Source organism: Rhyacophila brunnea, unplaced genomic scaffold, assembly GCF_057557595.1.
Source record: "Rhyacophila brunnea isolate RB1 unplaced genomic scaffold, BYU_Rbru_1.0 scaffold_20, whole genome shotgun sequence".
In the NCBI taxonomy this organism is placed as follows: Eukaryota; Metazoa; Arthropoda; class Insecta; order Trichoptera; family Rhyacophilidae; genus Rhyacophila; species Rhyacophila brunnea.
This window is the reverse complement of record NW_028232860.1, coordinates 3,583,916-3,606,387: the sequence shown is the minus strand read 5'-3', so window position 1 is coordinate 3,606,387 and position 22,472 is coordinate 3,583,916. Positions and strand designations below refer to the sequence as shown.

At 34.8% G+C, this 22,472-nt stretch overlaps 2 protein-coding genes across 2 annotated transcripts; one reads left to right on the top strand and one right to left on the bottom strand.

Annotated features, from left to right (window-relative positions):
• Positions 1 to 697: 697 nt before the first annotated feature.
• ZnT86D (solute carrier family 30 member 7) lies at positions 698 to 8,622 on the bottom strand. The gene is made up of 4 exons (XM_085947865.1): positions 8,412 to 8,622; positions 8,018 to 8,203; positions 6,032 to 6,249; positions 698 to 2,890 (listed from the first exon to the last, which is right to left on the bottom strand). The coding sequence occupies exons 2-4, from the start codon at positions 8,196 to 8,198 to the stop codon at positions 2,228 to 2,230; spliced, it is 1,062 nt and encodes a 353-aa protein (XP_085803991.1). The 5' UTR covers positions 8,199 to 8,203; positions 8,412 to 8,622; the 3' UTR covers positions 698 to 2,227.
• Positions 8,623 to 9,100: 478 nt separating this feature from the next.
• On the top strand, positions 9,101 to 20,453 carry Rox8 (TIA1 cytotoxic granule associated RNA binding protein Rox8). The gene is made up of 4 exons (XM_085947876.1): positions 9,101 to 10,124; positions 16,319 to 16,411; positions 18,152 to 18,239; positions 19,199 to 20,453. The coding sequence occupies exons 1-4, from the start codon at positions 9,261 to 9,263 to the stop codon at positions 19,312 to 19,314; spliced, it is 1,161 nt and encodes a 386-aa protein (XP_085804002.1). The 5' UTR covers positions 9,101 to 9,260; the 3' UTR covers positions 19,315 to 20,453.
• Positions 20,454 to 22,472: the final 2,019 nt, after the last annotated feature.

The following is a 22,472-nucleotide window of genomic DNA, read 5'->3' as shown; positions in this document are numbered from 1 at the left end:
AATTGAATGTAATGAAAGAACCTCCCAGGCAATGAAAATAATCACAATTTTAGTGGTTTCTGTAATAATTTTATAATTTGGACATAGGAGGTTTGTACAGTAAGACAGACATAAAATGTTTTCAACATACGGGATTATCAAATTTTACATATAACACTAAATTATTATATTCACACCCATAATACTGCGGGTTATAATATTTCGCTATCCATAATAAATTCTGTCTATATTATATATATATATTTCAGTCGTAAAAAAACTTCTGCCGAAGGAATGTCTCGGAAGTCCTGTGTGTGAATGAAATAAATACTTAGTACTTTTACAAATAAATAATTTGCGCTTAACCCCTTCCCCGCATGGTTTATTTTTTAAAAGGTGGGGTTTATAGCATATAATATATGAGTTGTCTATTTCCATAATCAACTTACCGCCGTATGCATATAACATCAAATTACCTTCAACTTAAATAATGCCAATTTGCATGCATGAACGCAAATATTAGTGACGTCACATTGTTGTTAACTATTGACATCATAACGCGTCACACGTCAGTGTTATGGCCATTTTTAAAAATATTTATTCCTTTATAATAATTTAAAAAAATGAAAATGTCAAGTGTGGAATAAGTATCCAAACTGCACAGTATAGATTGAATAATTATAAATGAATAGTTATTATAAACTATAAACATTTTTTTACTAATTAACAGTGTTTTTATAATAGAATTGAATATTGGACAAAGTATTCCCAATAAATATTTATTGAGTAATCGAGTGGCAACATAGGTTTGCTTTCAGCAGCTAATATCACGTGGATTAACTATGGCTAACTTCATTTCTATTATGAGATCGCTGAGCGGAATTATCGATGGGAATGAAAAGGGATTTATATAATATTATGTAATGATCTGTTTATAACATCATCATTTATACCAATCACCCATGACAATTTTAATATTACTAGTGTGTTTGAGACTTTCGTCTTCTTTATTACAGTGTTATGTCCATCTTATCCATGGGAAATATGTACTATCTAGATCTGTATGTGTTTTGTGAATGGCACGATTACTGTTTTTAAAGTTCGCAAATGCTCTACAGAATCTAAAAAAGTAACGAAGGTCTCAAGCAAACGTTTTTTGTAGTGTGAATCCATTTTTGCAGATTATAAATAACAGGCGGCCATGTTCAATTATGAAGTGACGTCACAATTTCTACGTCATAATCAGTTGATTAAGCTAATTACCCGTTCATCCATCGATTAGCATCAACGGATTTTGAAATTTCATGCATGCGGCGGTAACTCTTTAATTATAGAAAAAATCGTTTTAGAGCGTCGAAGTTATGATGTCGAAAATGTGCGACCTACTTTGTATATCAATAGATGAGCAGCAATGTTGCCATATTTTCTTATTTCATTTCAAAAGTATAAATAATTTGATTGATTGCAAGTGTATAGTTAGTTGATATTGGAAATAGATGATATATAAACATATTTTAAATGTAGAATTCACTACATACATATCCGAAAAATGATTCACAGGAAATATAATTTCCTGTACCATTTTTAGTTACAGTGAGGAAGGGGTAAAACCACAATTTAGAAATAATCGTGGCACAATTTCAAATAAGTCCCTAAGTGCATCACTTGGTGGGATAAGTGTTTATTCATCGTAATATTATGTAAATCAGTTATCTGACTTTTTAAACTACAAACGACAACCAAAATAAGGAAAATTTAAATATGACAAAACTGTTTTTAATTAGGTGTGATTCTGTTGATTGTATATAAAAGACTATTAAAAAATGCCAGTTATCTAAGATTAGACAAAATGTTCTACGTGTAAGCGAATATAGCCAGACTGTCTAATTAATGTTTGAGCTAAGTAGTTAACAAAAGACGAGCATACAGCTACGAGATTGCGAGAGGACTCAAAAAACTGATTAATTACAATAATAAAACAATGTGATGCAATATAAAGTGTATATTTGAAATTGTGCCGCTTTCATTCCCAGGTCGCCAAATAATTAATAGGCCAACTGGAGCACTATGTCTTGGTGACTCCGGAGCACTGTCACACTGTTTCCAACCGGAAATGTTTTCTCCTCTCGCACATAACAAAACTCATGGAGAAGAAATATTGGAGACGGCGGAAGAGAGCGTGCAGGTGCGGGAGCCGGCGTTGTGACCGAACGGGCGTGGCGACATATAAGGGGCGGGCGGCTGCCGATCACATGGGGGAATAGTCCAGCTGAACCGTCACCCTTCTCACCCCAACGGCCGCGAATATCCGCTGCGTCTGACTGACAACATACTTCGGGTCGACGTTCTTCGACACCTCCAATTTGATAGCGCCGACGTATGAATCGGTGCACAGGGTCCAAAAGTGCGGTTCTTGAACGGAATATACTCCCGCGAGGCCTGTGACTTTTTGATAGCAGTGCTGTAACGTTCTATCTAAGGCCGTCGGTTGTCTCTGCATTAAAATCATCAGCGATTCTTTTAAAAGAGGAAGAACGCTTAACGCAATTAATATAGCGATAAACATAGAGCAGATCGGATCAGCTCTCATCCATCCGAATTGGTGCATTAATATTGCAGATATGATAACTCCCAGAGAACCGAGAGTATCCGCTAATACGTGTAGGAAGACTCCTTTCATGATGTGCGAGTCTCCGCTGAGAGCATCGTGTTCCACTTCAACCTCGTGGGTGTGCGAATGGTTGTCGTGCGAGTGATCGTGGGAGTGGTTGTGGTTCGCTCCGCCGCCGTGTGAGTGACCGTGACCGCCTCCGCCGTGAGAATGTCCGTGGCCATGTTGGAAGGCGTATATTCCGACCAGGTTCACCAGAAACCCTAGCACCGATACGACAAATAGTCTTTCATGTTTCACCTGGAATTAAAACAAGGGAAATTATAGATAACCTACAACTTTAGCTATGAATCTTGGACAGACATTAATTAACCTAAGCCCACTAAAGAAAATTTCATATACTTTCTATCTAATATAATAAATACCATGTAATAAAACTCCTTTCAACACAATATTTCTGAAAGCAAGCAAATCTTAAAATTAACTTGTAAACATGTTATTCCAGATAGTCTTTATTATTTATAAACAATTAATTTAAATGGTCAAGAAAAAGATAATGATAACACATTTTGAAAATCTGCTTTAAGACAACTTATATACAATAAAAAATTGCACGAGATAACGAAAAACTACACAATGTCTTCATATCTTTACAATACACAATTTAAGACAAATCGCTCATTTTTCCACTGTCATGAAGAAAACACGTGTCATCCAAGCATAATCTAAATGAATTGATGTATTAGTCTCTTAATTTTTTTAAATACCATATAAATAATTCTTTTCTATGTTTAATATTATCATTGTTCATAATTCATGCAACTTTTTCCGATTTGGTCAAAAATTTTCCTACATCAAAAATCTTTTAGAATGTAATAATTGTTTTAGAGGTATGAATGTTATGAATGGAATATGAGGAATAATAGATTTAATCGATAAATAATTATATAAGAAAATTCGGTAGGTTCAATGAATAAACAGAACATGAAAAAAAAGAACAGTGACAAAACAAAACAGCGATAAATAAAACTGTGACCTTTCAGGAAAAATATAACATTTAATATTGAAATTGTCATTTCTCAAATTGTTGTTTAAATTTTTAATAACACAGGTTTTCAATACGCCCTAAAAAAATCTAATTATATAATTTTTGATTCCTAATCGCTGGAAAGCCTAAATTGAACGGGGCTCAACTAGGTGTTGCCGGCAAGCTAGGTATTTTCGTCTTAATCAATTTAATATGTTCAAAATGCTTGGGTGATTAGGTACAACGAAATAATGAGTTTAATAATTCTGTGGAGTTGTGCATGATTATCAAAATCAAGCAGATAAATTGATGTTTTTACGCCAAATGGTCAACATGCAGTCATTATATATATATTTATACCTATATATTTCATTTATAAATTTAAGTTTTACAAGTATTTAATAATTAATAGATACGACAAAAATTAATATTTTATTTTTCCCCTGGCTGTTCTGTTTTGTCACTGTTCTATTTTTTCATGTTCTGTTTTGTCCGGAACCGAAGATTCATTCAAAATTTGTGAATTAATGGTACAATTCAAACAAGGCAGTGTACTATTCTACATAACATTATTTTATTCATAATATTCACATCCCTGAAATTGTTATTAAATTCTAAAATATTTATGGCATAAGACCATTTTTGACCAAATACAAAAACATCTGGTGGCCTTATACTGGAAAAAGTTACACGATATTATATATAGTAAAAAAAAGTGTGGAATACATGGGGTACTAGTTATCCAAGGGTAATTGGAATTGAAAAAAATACATAAGCGAATCCGTATAAAACGGGGACAAAAATTACTAAGCAAATGGGTTTAATTGGGACACGTTAAGAAAGAAAAAGATACGTGAGCAAGACAGAAATAACGTAGGAGTGTGGTATTGAAAGATTGAAAGTGACAGTTGACGACTGCGAGCTATTGCGCTTGTGTTATGTGTTTTTATAGTTTTATTGCATTTCCCTGCAAATTCATAACTGCGGGGACTCGGATAATGAGGACCCCCGGTATTATAATAAACTAGAAAAAAATTGTCCGTGGCAGTACCGCCTGTCAACATTATTGTCAATGTGCAGACAGAGAGAGAGTGTGTGCGTGTCCTGTGTTGTGCTGCATTACAGACAGATAAATCAAGAAAAACATATAATGAACTCACCGAATTGTCTCGCAAAAAAGTACAAACAATAAAATTATTATGTTTATTATATTATCAACATCGATAAATTTATTCAAAATAAAACTTGCATGCAAGCAATGCAAAAAAATATCTAATTAAAATTTTATCTTAATGGGGTCAACTAATTGCTTAGTGTATGTAGAGGTATTTGTCATCTGAAGGAAGTACAATGTAACTCAAGGTTGAAATAAGTGACGATACGGATTGGTAATGACTAAATTTTTTGATAATAATCTGCTTTGAACTTGATATTAATTTTTATTGTGTAAAAAAAAAAACTACAAATTATGTATGTAATTGATTATTCTGTATTGGTAAACACTTTGACCAATTGATTATACTAAACTTAATATAATGTAAGAGAATTTCGTTATACATTTTTTTTATTAAAAATTTAATTTGTTAACGAATGTCTTCAGACCTCATGTATTAGTGGCCATCCATATATGACACTACACCCTCAGTGGGGATAGGGGGAGTTGTTAAAATGTGACATAACAAAACCAACAAAATATAAATTTGTTTATCTTGAGAATAAAATATTCTGCGAGGACATTATAAATGACGTTGCAACCGGCAAAGCTTAGCTAAATAGTCATAAAATAAAATAGGAAGAAATTAGAGAAGAATAATAGAAAAAGAATATTGAAGAATTATAAAAACGAGAAGGTATCATATGAGTAATCTAAGAGATGACAGAAAAAGAGAACATTAAAAGACACACATTTGAATTTGATTAGTGGCACTTATACAAAACTTTGGATATATAAATGAAGGATATGAATTATTGAATGGATCAATGGTGGAGAAATAACTATCATAATTTAAACAAGAACGCCGAATAAATGAGTTTTGTGTAAAATTAGAATCACTACGACTGACAAGGTACAACTCTTGGATTCGCGTAAGTCGTCATGGGCAATGGAACCCACCCTTTGGAGTAGGTTTGGAGAATCAACAAAACCATTAATAATTTTAAAAAGAAAATTCTGATCTGATAGAGAACATAGGCTTTCCAAAGATGGTGCCATGAAAGACATAGTGATCGATAAATCATATTGCCAAGTAATCTATAAAATTTGATGTACTTTCAAAATCTATTTTGTACTCCTTCGAGACGGTTTATGAAATACTGTGGATTCCAGATAACAGAAGCGAACACAAACTATTGATTGAATATGAAAAATAAAGTACCTTCAGAACTTATAAAAACATAATATGTGTAGAAATTACCTCTGGTGGTTCGATAGCTCTCTCCACGGCCTCGGACAATATGAAAAACGCAATGAAAACCAGGAAGAGACCATTTACAAAGCCAGCTAGTACCTCCGCCCTCACATAGCCGTAAGAATACTTTTCGTTCGATCTCCATTTACTAATAATTGAAGCCGCCAAGCCAGCTAGGAGGCCCGTGCAGTCGAAGAACATATGGAACGCATCTGATATTAATCCTACAAACAAATAATCAAGATATTAATTGCAAAAAAAGGTGTTTTTGACATATTTTTTGATGTAATTTAACTTTTTTTTGCCTCAAAATATTTTAGAAAATCTCAGGGAGGCACTACTACCTGACTGACATTATTCGTATTAAGTTTGGCAGCGGTAAAAATGACAAACATTGTATTTAAATACAGTCGCACTTGGTTATTATGATTACTCGTTATATAACATTTTTCGTGCCACGTTCTATTTAAGCATAGAACATAAGAAATCTGAAAACCATCGTAAAAATCCCCGAAACAAGCATGGCATTCATAAACTACAAAAGAAGTTGTTTATTGTAATGAAGTGCTGGCCGCCGGCGCTGGTAGATACCTACTGACTTCACAAAGCTTGGATTTTTTACATGCAATTTCAACCATGCGTGGATACTTTTTCAATGTTGTCAGCAAAAATACCAATTAAGTACTAACACACTTAACCAGTGTCATAAACGTAATCCGATCCCTGCGGCATTTGTCTAGTTAACTGGCCTGTCGGATTTTATTGCTTAGGGTCGAAAATATTGTATTTAAACGATCGACACATTAACAGTTATGCTCGGTATACCCGAGAAGTAGTTCATTATAAAAGTGAATAAATGTATGGAGAAAATCATAAACTAAAATGTCAACGAATGTTTCCTCATTACATCCGAGATCTCGCTATTTCCGTGATCGTAATAGCCAAGTTTGACTGTATTGTATAAAGTTGTTCAATAATAACTATATTTATCACCGATTAGTACATCTAAAATGCTTCATTATACTTTTAATAATTTCATTTATTTTACTCAATTACAAAAGTGGCGGAGAGTTATACTTTTGGATATATCGCTGGATAACCACTGGACAAATGCTGTCATACTGCCAGCGTCCAAGAGGCATTAGATGGCCACCCCAAATAGGTTGGCTGGATTAACAAATATCCAAAATCAGAAAGTTCAACATCGAGAGGAATGGAAAGTGCTTCATCCAGCAGTGGATTGATTAAATAATTGCTGATTCTAGCTTTTACTGATCCTTATAATATTTATTTGTTAGTATTAATTGGATAGATTCATCGTCAAGGAGATCGCTGAAACTGTGTTTTAATGTGCATTAAATGCAAACCATATCTCAACGCATCGTCTGCTGAGAATATACGAAGGTGTAAGTTAACGAATCTGCAAGCAAGTTGCAGTTGAATATTTAAAATAAAGAATAACACAAGTCGGCTGTATAAAGACAGATTCTGGAAAACACATTGTGTGTCCAATTGCAATCTTTGAGAAATGGGTTTGAAACACTGAACTGACAAAATCAATGGGTGACTTCATCGGGAATCGAACACGGAACCCTCAGTGTAAGAAGTCAACACTAAAACACATTAAATAACGAAGAATAGTTTAATCCAACGGAAAAACGCATTTTGTTATTTTTAATATTGATTCAATATAAAACATAATTATTATTTTTTGGGTAGTGTAATAAAAAAGTATTTGAAAAGTTAAAACAATCATATAGTTAGAAATCTAAATGAAACATGCCTTATTATAGAACCGTGTGATTTCAAAGACAAATTGCAACAGCTGTGTAAAGATTTGATGGTGTTTAAAGTAAAAACAATTGTAAAATAATTAACATGATTTTTTATACAACAGTAAAACAAATTTTTAACTAATTCCTATATCTGACAAACATTAATAATTATTGACATATTCTGTTACTTCATTGAATTAAGAGTGGATTGACTTACCTAAACTATTGGTCCATACACCATAAAATAATTCTACAAAGGCGAATGAAAAATTAAGTATGAGAAATAGAAATAAATTTCTAGAATTTCTGTCTGAGAGAATAAGTCTTAAAGATCCACTGATCTTATCTTTCATGCGGCTTAGGAAACCTCTGCTATCTCTATGTGTCAAAGGCAGCATTTTCCCTGTGAAATAAAAAAAATGAGAGATAATAAGAGCTTTCTAAATTAAACCAAATTTATAAAGGAATCTGGGTCTATGCGAGAAAAAAGGCTAAAATGTAGGTTACCCGCAAGTCACATAAATTAACATAATTATTAGTAACATTACTGTGTTTCGGGAAATCAAGATTGACATATTTTTGCTTACGTGTTATTTACTGAAAAAACTAACCTATTTATTATTCCGATCTTTGGTTTTCAAAGGGTAAACTTAATAGAATCAAGCGAAATAAAAACAAATCTTATTTATAAATATTTTCGGTAGGTTGACTTAAAAAACATTTTTGAAAACTATTTGCCGATAACCGGCAGTCACAATAAAAATATCTCTACGCTTCTGTCATTATTGCCACGACCGCCATGGCCAATTCTAGCCTATGGTTAATTCTAGGCAGTGCTGCCATTTTACGTCATATTATCTATGGCTGCCATGATGTCAAAAATTGGTGATTCTAGTAATTATTGTTTGTTTTAAAATTCCATTTCATGATAATCATAAGAATGTACCTATTGATTCATGTAATTAAAAAAAACAATTGACAATAAATAAGAAATTGAAACAGTATGAATTATTTTTTCAAAATAATTAAATTATATTAATAGCAGAGAGGTAAAGACTCGAAGAAATCGGTAAATAGGTATTAGGTAGGTAGGTAAATTATTATTGTAAGGTATTAAATTATTTTGAATACGCATAAAAAAGTGAGCTCTAAAGAAACCTGGCGATGTAATTTTAAATATCATTTAATTTTTCAGAATATTTATATTGCGTTTTTGTCAAAAAATCAGAACAGGAAGTTAAAAACTAAAATGGTTGCGTGCACTCTCTATAAGCGGAACCATCATCAAATCAACAGCAACTCTTTCGGTGATTACTCGACGCTGTTACCGACGTTTCGTGTTCTATATCCCGCTTTTAGTGTATATGTGGAATGAAATAACATATTTATTTTGTCATATTCGTTAAAAGTAGCGTTAATTGTCGTATTTAAGTTTGTAGTAGTTAACGGTTAATCTAAATATGGGCGACGAAAGCCATCCCAAGACTCTTTACGTGGGTAATCTCGACGTGTCGGTGACAGAAGATTTTCTATGTGCATTGTTTTCGCAAATAGGCCATGTTAAGGGCTGCAAGATAATTCGAGAGCCCGGCAATGACCCTTACGCGTTTATCGAGTTTCAAACTCACTCGTCGGCCGCGACCGCTCTGGCCGCCATGAATAAACGGCTATTTCTTGATAAAGAAATTAAAGTCAACTGGGCTACGAGTCCCGGCAACCAGCCCAAGACGGATACCAGCAACCATCATCACATCTTCGTCGGCGACCTTTCGCCAGAAATTGAGACGCAAACTCTCCGAGAAGCCTTCGCTCCGTTTGGAGAAATATCCAACTGCCGCATCGTCAGAGATCCTCAGACGCTCAAGTCCAAAGGGTACGCGTTCGTGTCGTTCGTGAAGAAGGCGGAGGCCGAGATCGCGATCTCGTCAATGAACGGTCAGTGGTTGGGCTCCCGCTCAATAAGAACGAATTGGTCGACGAGGAAACCTCCAGCGGCGAGGCCGAACGAAGGCGGGCCTCCCAGCAAACGCGCAAAGCAGCCGACATTCGACGAGGTCTACAACCAAAGCTCTCCCACCAATTGCACCGTGTACTGCGGTGGATTCACCAATAACGTTATATCCGAAGATCTAATGCAAAACACATTCTCGAACTTCGGCCCGATACAAGATATTAGAGTTTTTAAAGATAAGGGATACGCCTTCATAAGGTTTACTACCAAAGATGCTGCCACTCACGCCATAGAAACGACACACAATACAGAAATCAGTGGACACACCGTCAAGTGCTTCTGGGGCAAGGAAAACGGAGGCAGTGACAGTCAGGTAATTACAAAGGCCATATCAATTGCTGACTCCGTGTCATTCACAACTGCATTTTGACATAAACTGGTGCATAATAATTTCAAGGTTAAATAAGCACAAACCGGTCAGTTCGTGTCAGGTCGTTGTTCTTATTGTATTGTCAAAATAATATGACTGACACATTCTGAATAGGTTTGTATTCTTACCTAACAAAGAATGTATAAATAATCTTTCTTGCAGGAAAGTTGGATGGTAAATAACCATATTATAAAGGTTTTTAACTAACTATTTAACATAATTATTTTCTCTTGAAGGAATTCACTTTTCGTAAACAGACAATATTATGTATTCATTTCGACACATTTATCATCGATATACAATTTAAAACGTGTTGAATATTGAGATTTAATGCTCTTTAGAGTATGACACATTTAGGAAAGATCGTGGCGATTCGGATATATTACATGATGTGAGCGCCATTGCCACAATTTTTCTTAAACATATCGCACTCTAGTTGGACGCGGTGATGGAGAGTACTGTTAGTGACCCAGTGACGATGACATCCATAATGATAATAATAAATTCGTTCGAGTAATCGTTTGATTGTCACCTTTTTTGCATAGAGATTTCTAAATCCCTTGTATTGTGGCGTTTCTTGATTTTTTACATCTCTGCGTTAAGATTCCTGACAATAATTTCACACATTTGACTCATTCACATTGCAATACTTACATTGCAGATGTCGCATTATGGAAGAATAAATCTATTTACACTATTTGTGGCAATGATATAATCATTGTCGGAATGCACGAAGGCCTCAGCAAATTCCATTCTGCCTGGTCCCATGCATTGCCATTTATAATAGTTATTACAGAATTTCAGCTGTGTCATTGTCTTCCTCCCTGACGTTTTCTATTTCTAGATAACCTAACTTTCCCATACACATAATTCTCGTGTGTAAGTTATTTTTTACGAGCCAACATTTAATAATCGTTTCTACACCACTGGTCGTACCACGTTATGCATTTTTAGATCAAGCGACATATGCAGAAAGATAAGTTCTGAATGATACCTTCAAAAAGTTCTGAATGACAAGGCAAAAATATAGATCGGTATTCCTTTTAGAATATTGCGTTGATAAAACGTTGTACAGCTGATTTATTCAAATATCGGATAAAGGTAACAAGTCTAGTTAGTGACTTCCCTTGTTCTAATTATGCATTACTAAAATTCAATTTCTCCGGTGGACATAACAAGCTTGTTACAATAATATTATGTTAGCCGAGAAATACTCATAATATGTAAACAGACTTGCTTTCTCTATTTAGAAAAATATATTATAGTTAAACAATTTAACAATAAACATGTGCAAATGCGATTTCTTCTAGTGTGTATGAATTATGAAGGGCGAATGTGACTACGGTTACGGTTGCTTTTCTCTACTAGCACTAACATCAAACCTATTGCATTGCTTTCTCGGCGCTGTTCTGGCTATGTATAAACTGTCAAAAGTTCACACTAATGTGGTATGTTCATGAGACAATGCATTTAGTGTTGTGAACTGTGATGGCCTTGAAATTTAATATCTTAAAAACTGATAGCATGGTCTTGCATACTTATCAAAAATTTCCTTTTCATTATTTAATTTTTTTCTATGACAATGCCACAATAAGTATGCCAAAAATTTTGGTGCCGTGGCCATATCTAGATTGGTGATTAATAAATAAAAATCACTGTTTTGAAATAGATATCGTTTACTTCTTACGTTCGAGTTACAAATCTTGATAAATCCATCAGAATTTTATTCACTCATTTTAATTCATTCCTTGTTGAATTAGTGATGATAATTAGTAATAGTGACAATTATAATGAGGTTTAATTTAAAATAGTTGCATAGGTCAATCGATGATAAGACTAATGCAATTTTCTTCTTTATCTCTGTTTCACCAAGGGCAACTTAGTTGTAACTTTCGATTGGATATCTCTATATTACTAACATTTTCAGAATAGTAAATAGTGAATGAATTGTCTATATTATAGAAAGTATTTATTCTGAGCTGCACACTATTTCAAATTGTTGTAACATTTATATTGCAGAATGATTTTGCACTGTCAAATTATTTGAGGTTATGTGTTGTCATGCACCAATGACAGTTACTAATCAGTATACCTTTTGCTTATCTCCTTTTATTCTCCTATGGCTAATAAGAGATAATGTGAGGATTAGGGCATTTATAGGTTGCCTAATTTCGAATCAATTTGTTAGATATATTTAATATAATTAATAGTTCCTTCATGAACATTGTGATTATTTATTTTTTATTACCTCTGTGGAGGTCTATATTATCCTCTCATCTTGGAGAAGAAATGGTAACTTGTGTGTACATACTTAGATCACTTTAACTTTGGTAAGTGTATGAAAAAATAAAATCCGTATAAAGCACATAGTGTATTTAATTTAATAACCATCGTGATTGATTTCATCCTCTTGGACAGACTTGTAAACTTTCTATTTCTCGTCTTGATAATTCATGAAACTTTGCAGTCGCCTATTCAGTATAATGGTAATTGAAAACTCTGTCAATCGAGTGCTGTCTCGCACTGTAATCGTTCATTATAAAGTACTAATGTGCAGAATATGTCGGCCCCTTAGGGTCATGAAACCTATTTTAATTTTTAGCAAATTAGTTTTATCTATGGTAGGTCCTGAACATAAAATAATCTATTGCGTTAAGTGACAAGAGACTTATGACGAAAGCAAAGATGGTTCAATACGTTTCTTCTGGAAGTTGATGTCAATGTAATTAAATTAACTGTGTTTGGGGTCTCCTGTAAAGCAGAAAAGAATGAGATACATTTCTTTGACCCTAGAGGAGTAATTCCTAGATAATCGAGTAACATACTTACACATTGGTTTTAAGTCGAGTGGTCATAGGTTGAGGAATACCTGTACAGTGCTATTTGCCTTAGTCCTAAATATCCATAAATGTATAATATTATTTTGAAAGTTTTGTATTGTTCCGTTGGAATCAGTTTTAGAAACCCAGGTTTAGTCTTGTTATTTCCATGGCTCGTGTACACCTGCCTTTACCTACCTGATGTAAATATACAACTGATTAGAGAAATAGATTGATGAGATCCGGGTTACTAAAACTCAATTTAAATTTTGTTCCTTGGTATATCAGTAATATAGTAGTATCAATTTAACTAATTAAGTTTTGCCATCGCCCATCATAATCATCCAAAAATGACTGATGTCTTGTAGAAAGTAATTGCAAATTATTCTGGTCAATTCTTATTGAAGAGAGTCTAAAACAATTCATATTTCATTGAATTGAATTTGCCTTTCATTAAAAATTCAACTGACTACAGTTCCAATTAAATTTCACATTTCTGCTCACTTTGATGACCTCATTAGAGCAAATACAATAAGTAATTAAAAGTTTACCAGCTACAATTAAGTGGTTCAGTATTTGTGGTGCCAGTTGCCTACTGAGAACATGCTTCCAATGGATGTTTAGTAAACATTGTGAAGTAGTGATATTACCCCTTGAGTCAATCGAAGATAATAATGGTGTCTTCTTGCACACCTGCATTCCTTCCGTGCAGAATCTAGAATACAAAGTGTTTTAATTAGAGTGTGATGGGCAACGATCCTCTAATTCTATTTAGCACTAGTGATTGCTCGCGATTTTTACTGCACGTATTACAGAAATAAAAAGTAGACTGATTCCATTTGAATGTAATTTAGCCATCTACATGCGCGCGCCTCTACCCGCACCTCATCACTCCTCCGCTGTTCTCTGACTACTTATGTGTTATTTTCAAATCAGAACTTATTGAGATACTGAAATGAAACTCAACACAAACAGCAATCACAAACACAGATCTTTAGAAAGTCGCATAAATATATTAGGATCTCTCCAGATTGATTCCGGAGCCCCTGGTGGCTAGCTTCTTAGTAGATTAATAAATTATTCAGTCCCACGATGGCTGCGCGGCTTAAGCGTTGGCTTATAATGTCGTGGGTCCCAGGTTCAAATCCTGGGTCTGGCAAGTACACATTGTTTTTCAATTTGTGTACGAGTCAGAGTATGACCTAATAGGTTGAACAAGTGGCTGACATCCATTTCTCTTAAAAACGAAATCTGTTAATACAAACCTCTACTCTGGAGGCTCATATGATCTTATTAGGATCGGACATGGTCTAATAATAATAAATTAAGTAATTGGCGTGCGTCGAAATGATTATAAGCTAGACTTTTGAAAACTAATAACAGACGACAGATTTTCATACACATGAATCCAACGGTCTTGAATGCAAGTTAGTTCAATATGCACGATCTTGTCGCACTTAAAGTCTATGCACCTGTCGAATGTGACATGCGACAATACATTGTCGTTGCTTGACCAGTGACTTCTTTGAAAATTGCTTCATCAATCTTCCTCAGATAGATACATTTATAGATAGTTTGAAGTTGTTCAGTAATTAAAGGTTGACAATATTAACCAATAATAGGGCTTTAAAATGAAATTACATTAATAATCAATGTTACATTAATAATATTGAATCATGCATTTAATCTACGAGATGGCAATTTTATAATAGTATTCACATTGGTTATTCAGTTGCCATAGACACAAATCATTTAGGAATTGTTTGGTGATTTTAGACTATTTGTTTTTGTTTCTATGGTAATAAATTTGACACCTGCTACGTATAAGGCCGTAACTGCTTAATGGTATTATTCAGTACATAGTAAGATTTTAATAAACTTTAATGACACCACAACGTTAATTTTTAATGCTGAGATCGTAATTTTTTAGTTGATTGATATTTATATTTATTGAATTTTTGTTTTTTTTTTCGATTATCATTGTTGTATTATCTTTAAAATTATTTAATAAAAGGCAATCAAGTCAAAATAGCCAAAAATGCAGTTACCGCCTTTTACATAGGAGGTGTCGAATTGATGCAATGAAAACGCATAATACATTTTTTTCTGACCATGTCCGATCCTAATAGGATCATATGGGCCTCCACAGAGTAGAGGTTTGTATTAACAGATTTTGTTTTTTTTACGAGAAATGGATGTCAGCCACTTGCTCAACCTATTAGGTCCATACCCTGACTCACACACAAATTGAAAAACAATATGTGTACTTGCCAGACCCAGGATTCGAACCTGGGACCCATGGCGTGATAGTCCAACGCTTAAGCCGCACGGCCGTTATACATTATTACTTACTAGTATGTATATACGTCATATTGTATTTTTGATACAAACCATGCTATTGTCGGTGCATCGAAGGTTGGCTATCAAGTTGATACCCTGGGCCAGTCATTTCAGATCATCAATGCCTTGGGCATTGAGCCACTGACGATGGTTGTTTAGTCAAGAGAATCTCGTTTTACCTACACTTCTGCTGCCCTCTACCATTCTTTGTATGAAGAGTTGGAGTAAATCGTACTTATCATTGCTAGCTTGATGATTATCATAGTGTGACAGGCGTGGCGCGCTTTCTATCACTATTGCCGCGAGAAATTAATAATTCTTAGTTTTCTATATGAAACGTTTTTTATCACTATGGAAATTATATTAGGTATCAGTCAGGGTAGTAGGCATTTCTTACTTACAACCATTATTTCAATATAATGTTTTGCTTGTTTTTTTTTTTTTTTTTTAGATTGTGCTGATAAAATGTGCTGCAACAACTTGACCAATGAATGTGTCATTTTTACCACTGATAACTTGCAATTTTCCATGAGTCATTTTATTGTTCTGAAACGGCCACTTGCTAATCTTTTATATTCTGACTAGTTAAATTTTTATAGTTGCTGTTAATATTGCCGTTAAAATTTTTAAAATCTTCCAATAATCAATTAAAAATTTCCTACCTACCCTGTCGTTCCCATTGTTACATACAACAATTTAGTTCTTTGAGGGTAATTCCACTCGTTTTGTAAAATAATCCTTTTATCAATACCGACTCCCGTTATTGGCTGAGGATTGCAGTCTTATCAGAAACATGGTTATTTGTTGAAATAAATCCTTTCAGGCAAAGTCCTGTGGCATGTTATATCTGCTGGCTAGTGATTGAATATGAAGATATAATTTAGTGGTAATTTACATTTTAGTGTTTTAATTAATTAACGCATTTACTATAAAACATTATAATTTTTTATTCATGAAACTTTGTTATTTTGCTTTCAGAATATGGCGAATGCTCAACAGCAACAAGATATGTCCGCACAAGGAACGCAGTACCCCTATTACCAGCAACAGATGAGCTACTGGTACCCACAGGTATCTATCGATTTGTTACAATATCGACTGTGTTTAGGAAAAAGGGCGTAACCCTCACAGAACAAATTTTACAGGAGGGGCAAAAAACGTATTTTGAATGATTTTGGTTTAATATTTTTTTTAAAATAGGCACATACATTGGGTGCATGATGATTGATGATTTGGTGTAATATCTTTTCGATCTAACAATAATTAAAGTTATTACAGAAAAATGATTAAAATTGAGTATAAATTTTTGTTCCCTTAAATTAAAACTTAATTAAAGCTCAATCAAAACCTTAATTTAGATAATAATTTGGCATTTTTGGCTTACTTCCTTTTTACAGAACGTGTATTTAGTTGTATGCATTGTTAATATTTAATAAAAGCACTTTTCGAAAAATCGAGGCCATTTTCCTAAACACAGTCGATATATTATCTTATTTTGCCAAATATATTCTCATCCCGATTTCAGTGGATCTGTGCACAGATCTTGTATGTCCAGTTTTGTAAAAATCTAATTCAAATCGATTGAAAATCCTAGGTGAATTGGACATTATATATTTTAATTAAACAATATCCAGGGAAGGCGAATTAGGGGAGAGCGTTGGTGCACTGTACGAACCAAGTGAAAGAGCTTACTGGGGGCAGTCTTCTGTCTGTCCTAGAAGTAGAGTACCGTGAGGGTTTGTGAGTCATGTGGAAACGACCAAGAATAGAAGAGAGATCTTCTCAGTGATGTAAATATTGTAAACAGTCGATTTGGGTTTAATGATTTTATATTGGCATACTGGACTTAATATGATTTCTGTCTATCCATCGATATCACAAAATTAACTAGTTTCCATTGAAATGTCGTAGTCAAGTGATATCTCAATTGTACAACCCTAGGCCAGGGATTTATTTGAAGAAACTATTAACAACGTCACACAGTATGCATGTAAATTTGAAACTACTATGTACCTAAAGATCAGGATTTAAATGTGCTATTCTCTGTTTCATAGAATATTCTTCTTCATTATTATCGCCTCATTTGTGAGGATGTTAGGATGTTAGTCACTGAGATTACAGCCTTTGCCGACAATCTCCTTCCATCTTAAGCAATTTTGTGCAGATCAGGTTGCTTCAGCCATTGTTAGTTCAGTCGGTTTTTTGAAAATGTCACTCCATCTGGAAGGGTGTATGAAGGATGGAGGCCAAATAATTGAAGAACACGTCTTGAGAATGTAGATTGCTTGATTACTTGATGTGAAGTTCTTCCTTCATGGCTGTGCTGTCTACAGTGGCACCAATTGGCACTGTAAAAGCGGTTGGCAGCTGTAGTATTGTTTACTATCATAGAAACAGGTATTGCAGCAAACAATTCCAATACACCCGCGAATCGTCTATGGTGCCACTGTATACTGATTTACCTGTATCAGATTTTCTGGGAGTCCAGGTTTTAACACCATATACTAAAATTCAGCATACATTTTAATTCTTTGCCGCTTGGTGAAAATAACTCATGGTATTTTTGGACATCGCAGCCCTTCAACTATTTACGACAATGAAATATACATACTAATTTCTGTTTTACTTCATTTTTCTCTATGATGATAATTTAGTTGTTTGACTGGATGACACTCACTTGCTTAGGAATATTGCAAGTAGATGTGGAAATGGTATCAGTTGATATGATTTTGTTGGTATCCTGAGTTTATATTTTATCGGTTCTCCACGTTCAGACAACAGTGTTAATTGTTTTGTCTTGTTTATTTGCAGGGCTATGCACAAGCGGGGGCCTACATGCAGCCCAACTTCACCTACCAACAGTATGCAGCCGCATATAACAATCCACAAGCGCCCTCCAGTAAGTCAGCTACATTGATTAATTCTCATTGTCTAACTGACTTGTAGTTTTATACTGTTTTTCTGTAATGTTTGGAAAACTATGAATCTCTTTTGAGTTTCCATTATTTAAGGAAAATTAGTATTTTATTTAGCGTCAAGACAGTCGTTGGCAGCCATGGAATAAGTCATTTGAAATGCGATGATTTTCTGTTGTGATCTCTCTCATTGGCAGACTATAATCATCACTTTCCATAAAATTAAAAAAGCTGCCAAATGTTTGCGTGATACCTACTAAATTTATTTGATTAAGAATATCGGTTATACTTGATTGGAACGAAATACCGAAAGGTTCAATTACAGTTTGCGAAAAGATATTAGCAAAATTATATTTCTTGGTGATACAATACTTGTAATGGTTTTTGTTTGTTGACTATTAATATTGAGAGGGTTCAAGGAGTACAAGTGACCGAGTGAAAAATGAATTACGAGCAATTTTCATATCACCATATAATATGTATCATAATATGTATCTATTTATACCTATTCTAAGGGCCAAAGCACACTGGAAGTGGTGTGCGTGACGGTGCAGGTGGTGCAAGGGGCTTTTTTTCGGTAGTTGCTCTGTGCATAGCGGTGTGCGCAGAGCAACTGCCAAAAAGAACCTTTTGCATAACCTACGCCACGTGCGCCACTTCCTGTGTGCTTTGGCCCCAACACCTAACTGCTTTGTATGAAAAGTTATAACCATTTTATTTCTAATAAATTACCAACTTGTCTATAGAAAATGTCATTATTTTCGTAGCAATGTATCTGATTTGAATGTTTTTGCATGACTTTCCCTCCTTCAGACACTATTATGATCATATTTAAATTTCAATTCCATTTCGCCCATGCATTTGCATTCAATCAATCCTTGGCCCCTCGATTGATGTGATTGATGATAATTTATGACAAAGCTAATGTGAATGTGTGTTCCAGGTTATCGCATGGCGATGCAACCGAGCATGGGAGGAGCGTGGGGCGCGGCCCCCGCCACTGCAGCGGCGCAGCCCCCCGTTATGTATGCTGCCATGCAACAGTACCCCTCGCAGTGAACGCCCCCGCCTCCCCCATCCGCTCCCCTCCCCCTCTCCCTGACCCCGCAGCGCCCCTCGCACAACACTCCACCTCAGTGGAGAGGCGGCCCCCGTCGCGACAGACAATGATAACATAATGTTTAAAGTATAGCTCACTAAGTTGTACTGCACAAGGATGCGCGGCGGGTCCTCATTTGATCGGAGCGATTCAAATATTACCCGTCACGAGTATAACATTAAATGTCCTATTATTAACAAGAACCTCTTCGTACTTATTTATCTTTCATTTTAGTATTTATTTTTATTTTCAAAAGCACTAGTGATTGTGCAATTTATTTTGTCTGTTCGGTATCACGTCCAAGGACATGAGGACAATAGAACATGCAATTATTTTTTTTGTAAACTTTGTTTAATTAAAAGTCATTCTATGACCACCGACTCTTTATTTATTCAATTAGGAATGTATTGATATTCAAAATACATTATCGATAGTCACTATGACAAGTTGGCTTTATCCAATTTGTCATGGCGAATTTAACATTTTTCTGAAACCATTGGTGACTGGTTTCTGGTCACTAACATAGCCCTTGCAAGCAGTGAAGGTGCGGAGTAGAGGAGAAAGTTATAAATACCAATTTAATATTTATTATATTTAATTATTACAGTAGACATCGACCTGTATTTGGTCTTACGATCATAATGCTATGTAATTTATACATAGTTAAGATACTTGTCGTGTGAGATGAGATACACCGTACTCGATGTATGTAAGCTATCTTTGAATTGCTTCGATCGAGTCAAGACCCGCCGCACACTTGTGGTTATATATATATTGTGATGAAGAGGAGATGATGATGGCCGAGGGCAGGGCGGGGGGCGAAGGGGAGGCGCCCGATGCCGCTCGGCTTAGTTAGGCGATGAAATATGAAATAATTGAAGTGAAGTGAGAAGGAGTTTGCGGGCGGCGGCCCATTCCATTGGCCGTCGAGTGTCGGCGGCCCGACCACGCCCGCGGCCGCCGCCCCGTGACCCGCTCCGGTCACGCGATTGAGAAGTTATTGGACCGACCGTTTTTTAGCCATTAAAAACTATCAAATACCTTTGTATCTTTGTAAAAGTGCTGGTTTGTCAATAAAACAGTGGGTTCGGGAATACAATGTGTTTTTATTTTATTTTTCCTTTTGCAATATCAGTTTTTCAGATCTATCAAATGCGTGATTTCATAATTCAAGTCTGTGAGCAACAATATGCGTTGTCATCAGGGAACACAATGAATAGGAACTGGCTTACCCTACTGGTTGTGATGTAGTGTGAAAAATATGGGATAAACTTAAACACATGTTTAATAATATGTTACGTCTGTGTGATAATAATATGCATTAAATTTTGTCACGTAAATTTAACATGCATGTAATATTGAGGGCCGTCAGTACTCTGTGTTAATTTTTTATTTTTTTATTAAGCTACGAAGTCTCAAGACTACATGTTGAATGTAGAGCGAAGCTCTTACTACAATCGCTGTAATACTGATCATCTGTGGCTTAGTTTTTCATAATCATTCAAACAGATGTCACTGTGTGTTTAATTTTTTAGATTATGCAAATCAATCGACAGTGGTTAGTAATTTGAGTTTAAAGTCAAGATAACTCGCGAAATTTGTATGGGCGGCCTATCGATCATGGCCGCATAGAGTGAGGTAACTCGCTGAAGGCATAGAACCGGTCAAACTCAGAGTTTATGGCCTAACCAACTCTAAAAGTACCCTGCTTCAAAACCTTCGTCTATGGCGATGGCTTTTACATTTCTATTTATTAATCTGTACCGTGTTTGTCGTACATAATATTATGGAAGTATGTGGGCTTAGCCATTTTTTGGGCGCATAAAGCTTATGTGACAAGATGACAAATAAATTGTATTGTAAACAGAAATCAAATAAATATAGTATTGAACATTGTTTCCGATAAAGCAAAATTGTATAGAGTACCCATTTCTATGCAAACATTGAAAACTAGCAGTATTCAATGTCTTATTATATTATTAAAATTATTTAATCCAGCTTTAAGATTTCTTGTACGCATGTGTCAACATGCAACTCAAGTAAAACGCTGGATCCGCAGTGTGTGCATTTATTCAAATAATCAGAAAAGCAATCGGCTTTCTAATCAAATCAAATTTATTTATTTTACATATAATGAACATAACACATTATAAATTCAAAGCGTTCACGACATGACATAAAATAAGTGTTAATAATTTTTAAAAATAAAAATACAGAGAATAAGTAATAAAATTAGTAACAAAATAAAAGTAGATGGAAGCACACAGAGTGAACTTTGATAAACCCTATCTTAAAAACTTATAAAACAACGTCCACCTAAATTCACCTCACGTAAGTGGAATATATCAATATCCGAAGCGATTTCATTAAACATGGTTACTGCCCTCCCAATTGGGATTACTAATGGCAGGTTAGTTCTGCACCGTGGGAGAACAAAAAACGGATGCCCTTGATTCCTAAGGTAATTATCAAATTACCTTATATAATATCTAATTATCAGAGACACACAAGCCAACACCACCAAGAATCGCAGAGTTCACATTTACGCCGCGTATAAGTCTGAAAAAATATCTAGCTAAATAAAGATCCCTTCTAAATTTTAAGCTACAGTATGTAAGCATCCCTAAGAGAAAATCAGTCGGATAGAGCCACGGATAATATCCATACAGCCGAATGGACTCTCCACCATAAGGCCGTACTTCAACTGATGCGGGGTCCAAACGATAGACCCACTCTCAAGTCTGCTTCTAACTAAGGAGTTATAGAGAATTTTTAGTACCGTAACATCCGAAAAGACCCGGGAAGTACGCAAGCCAAAGCCCAACATCTTTAGCGCCTTTTTACAAATGGTATCTATATGGCCACTAAACGATAAAACATTGCGTTTATCAATATTGAAGTCCAGTTTGTTACGCCTGCCCCAATCTAATATAATTATCTATATCAAGTTGGAGTTGACGACAATCGTCCAAGGTGACAATTTCCATGAAGAGTTTCAAGTCGTCAGCAAACAACAAAAACATATAAATGACATCCAACGCTACCCATATTTCTTTTTGTGAATAATGAAATTATTAGTTAATATACAAGATTTTCAATAATTTTGATTGGTAGAATT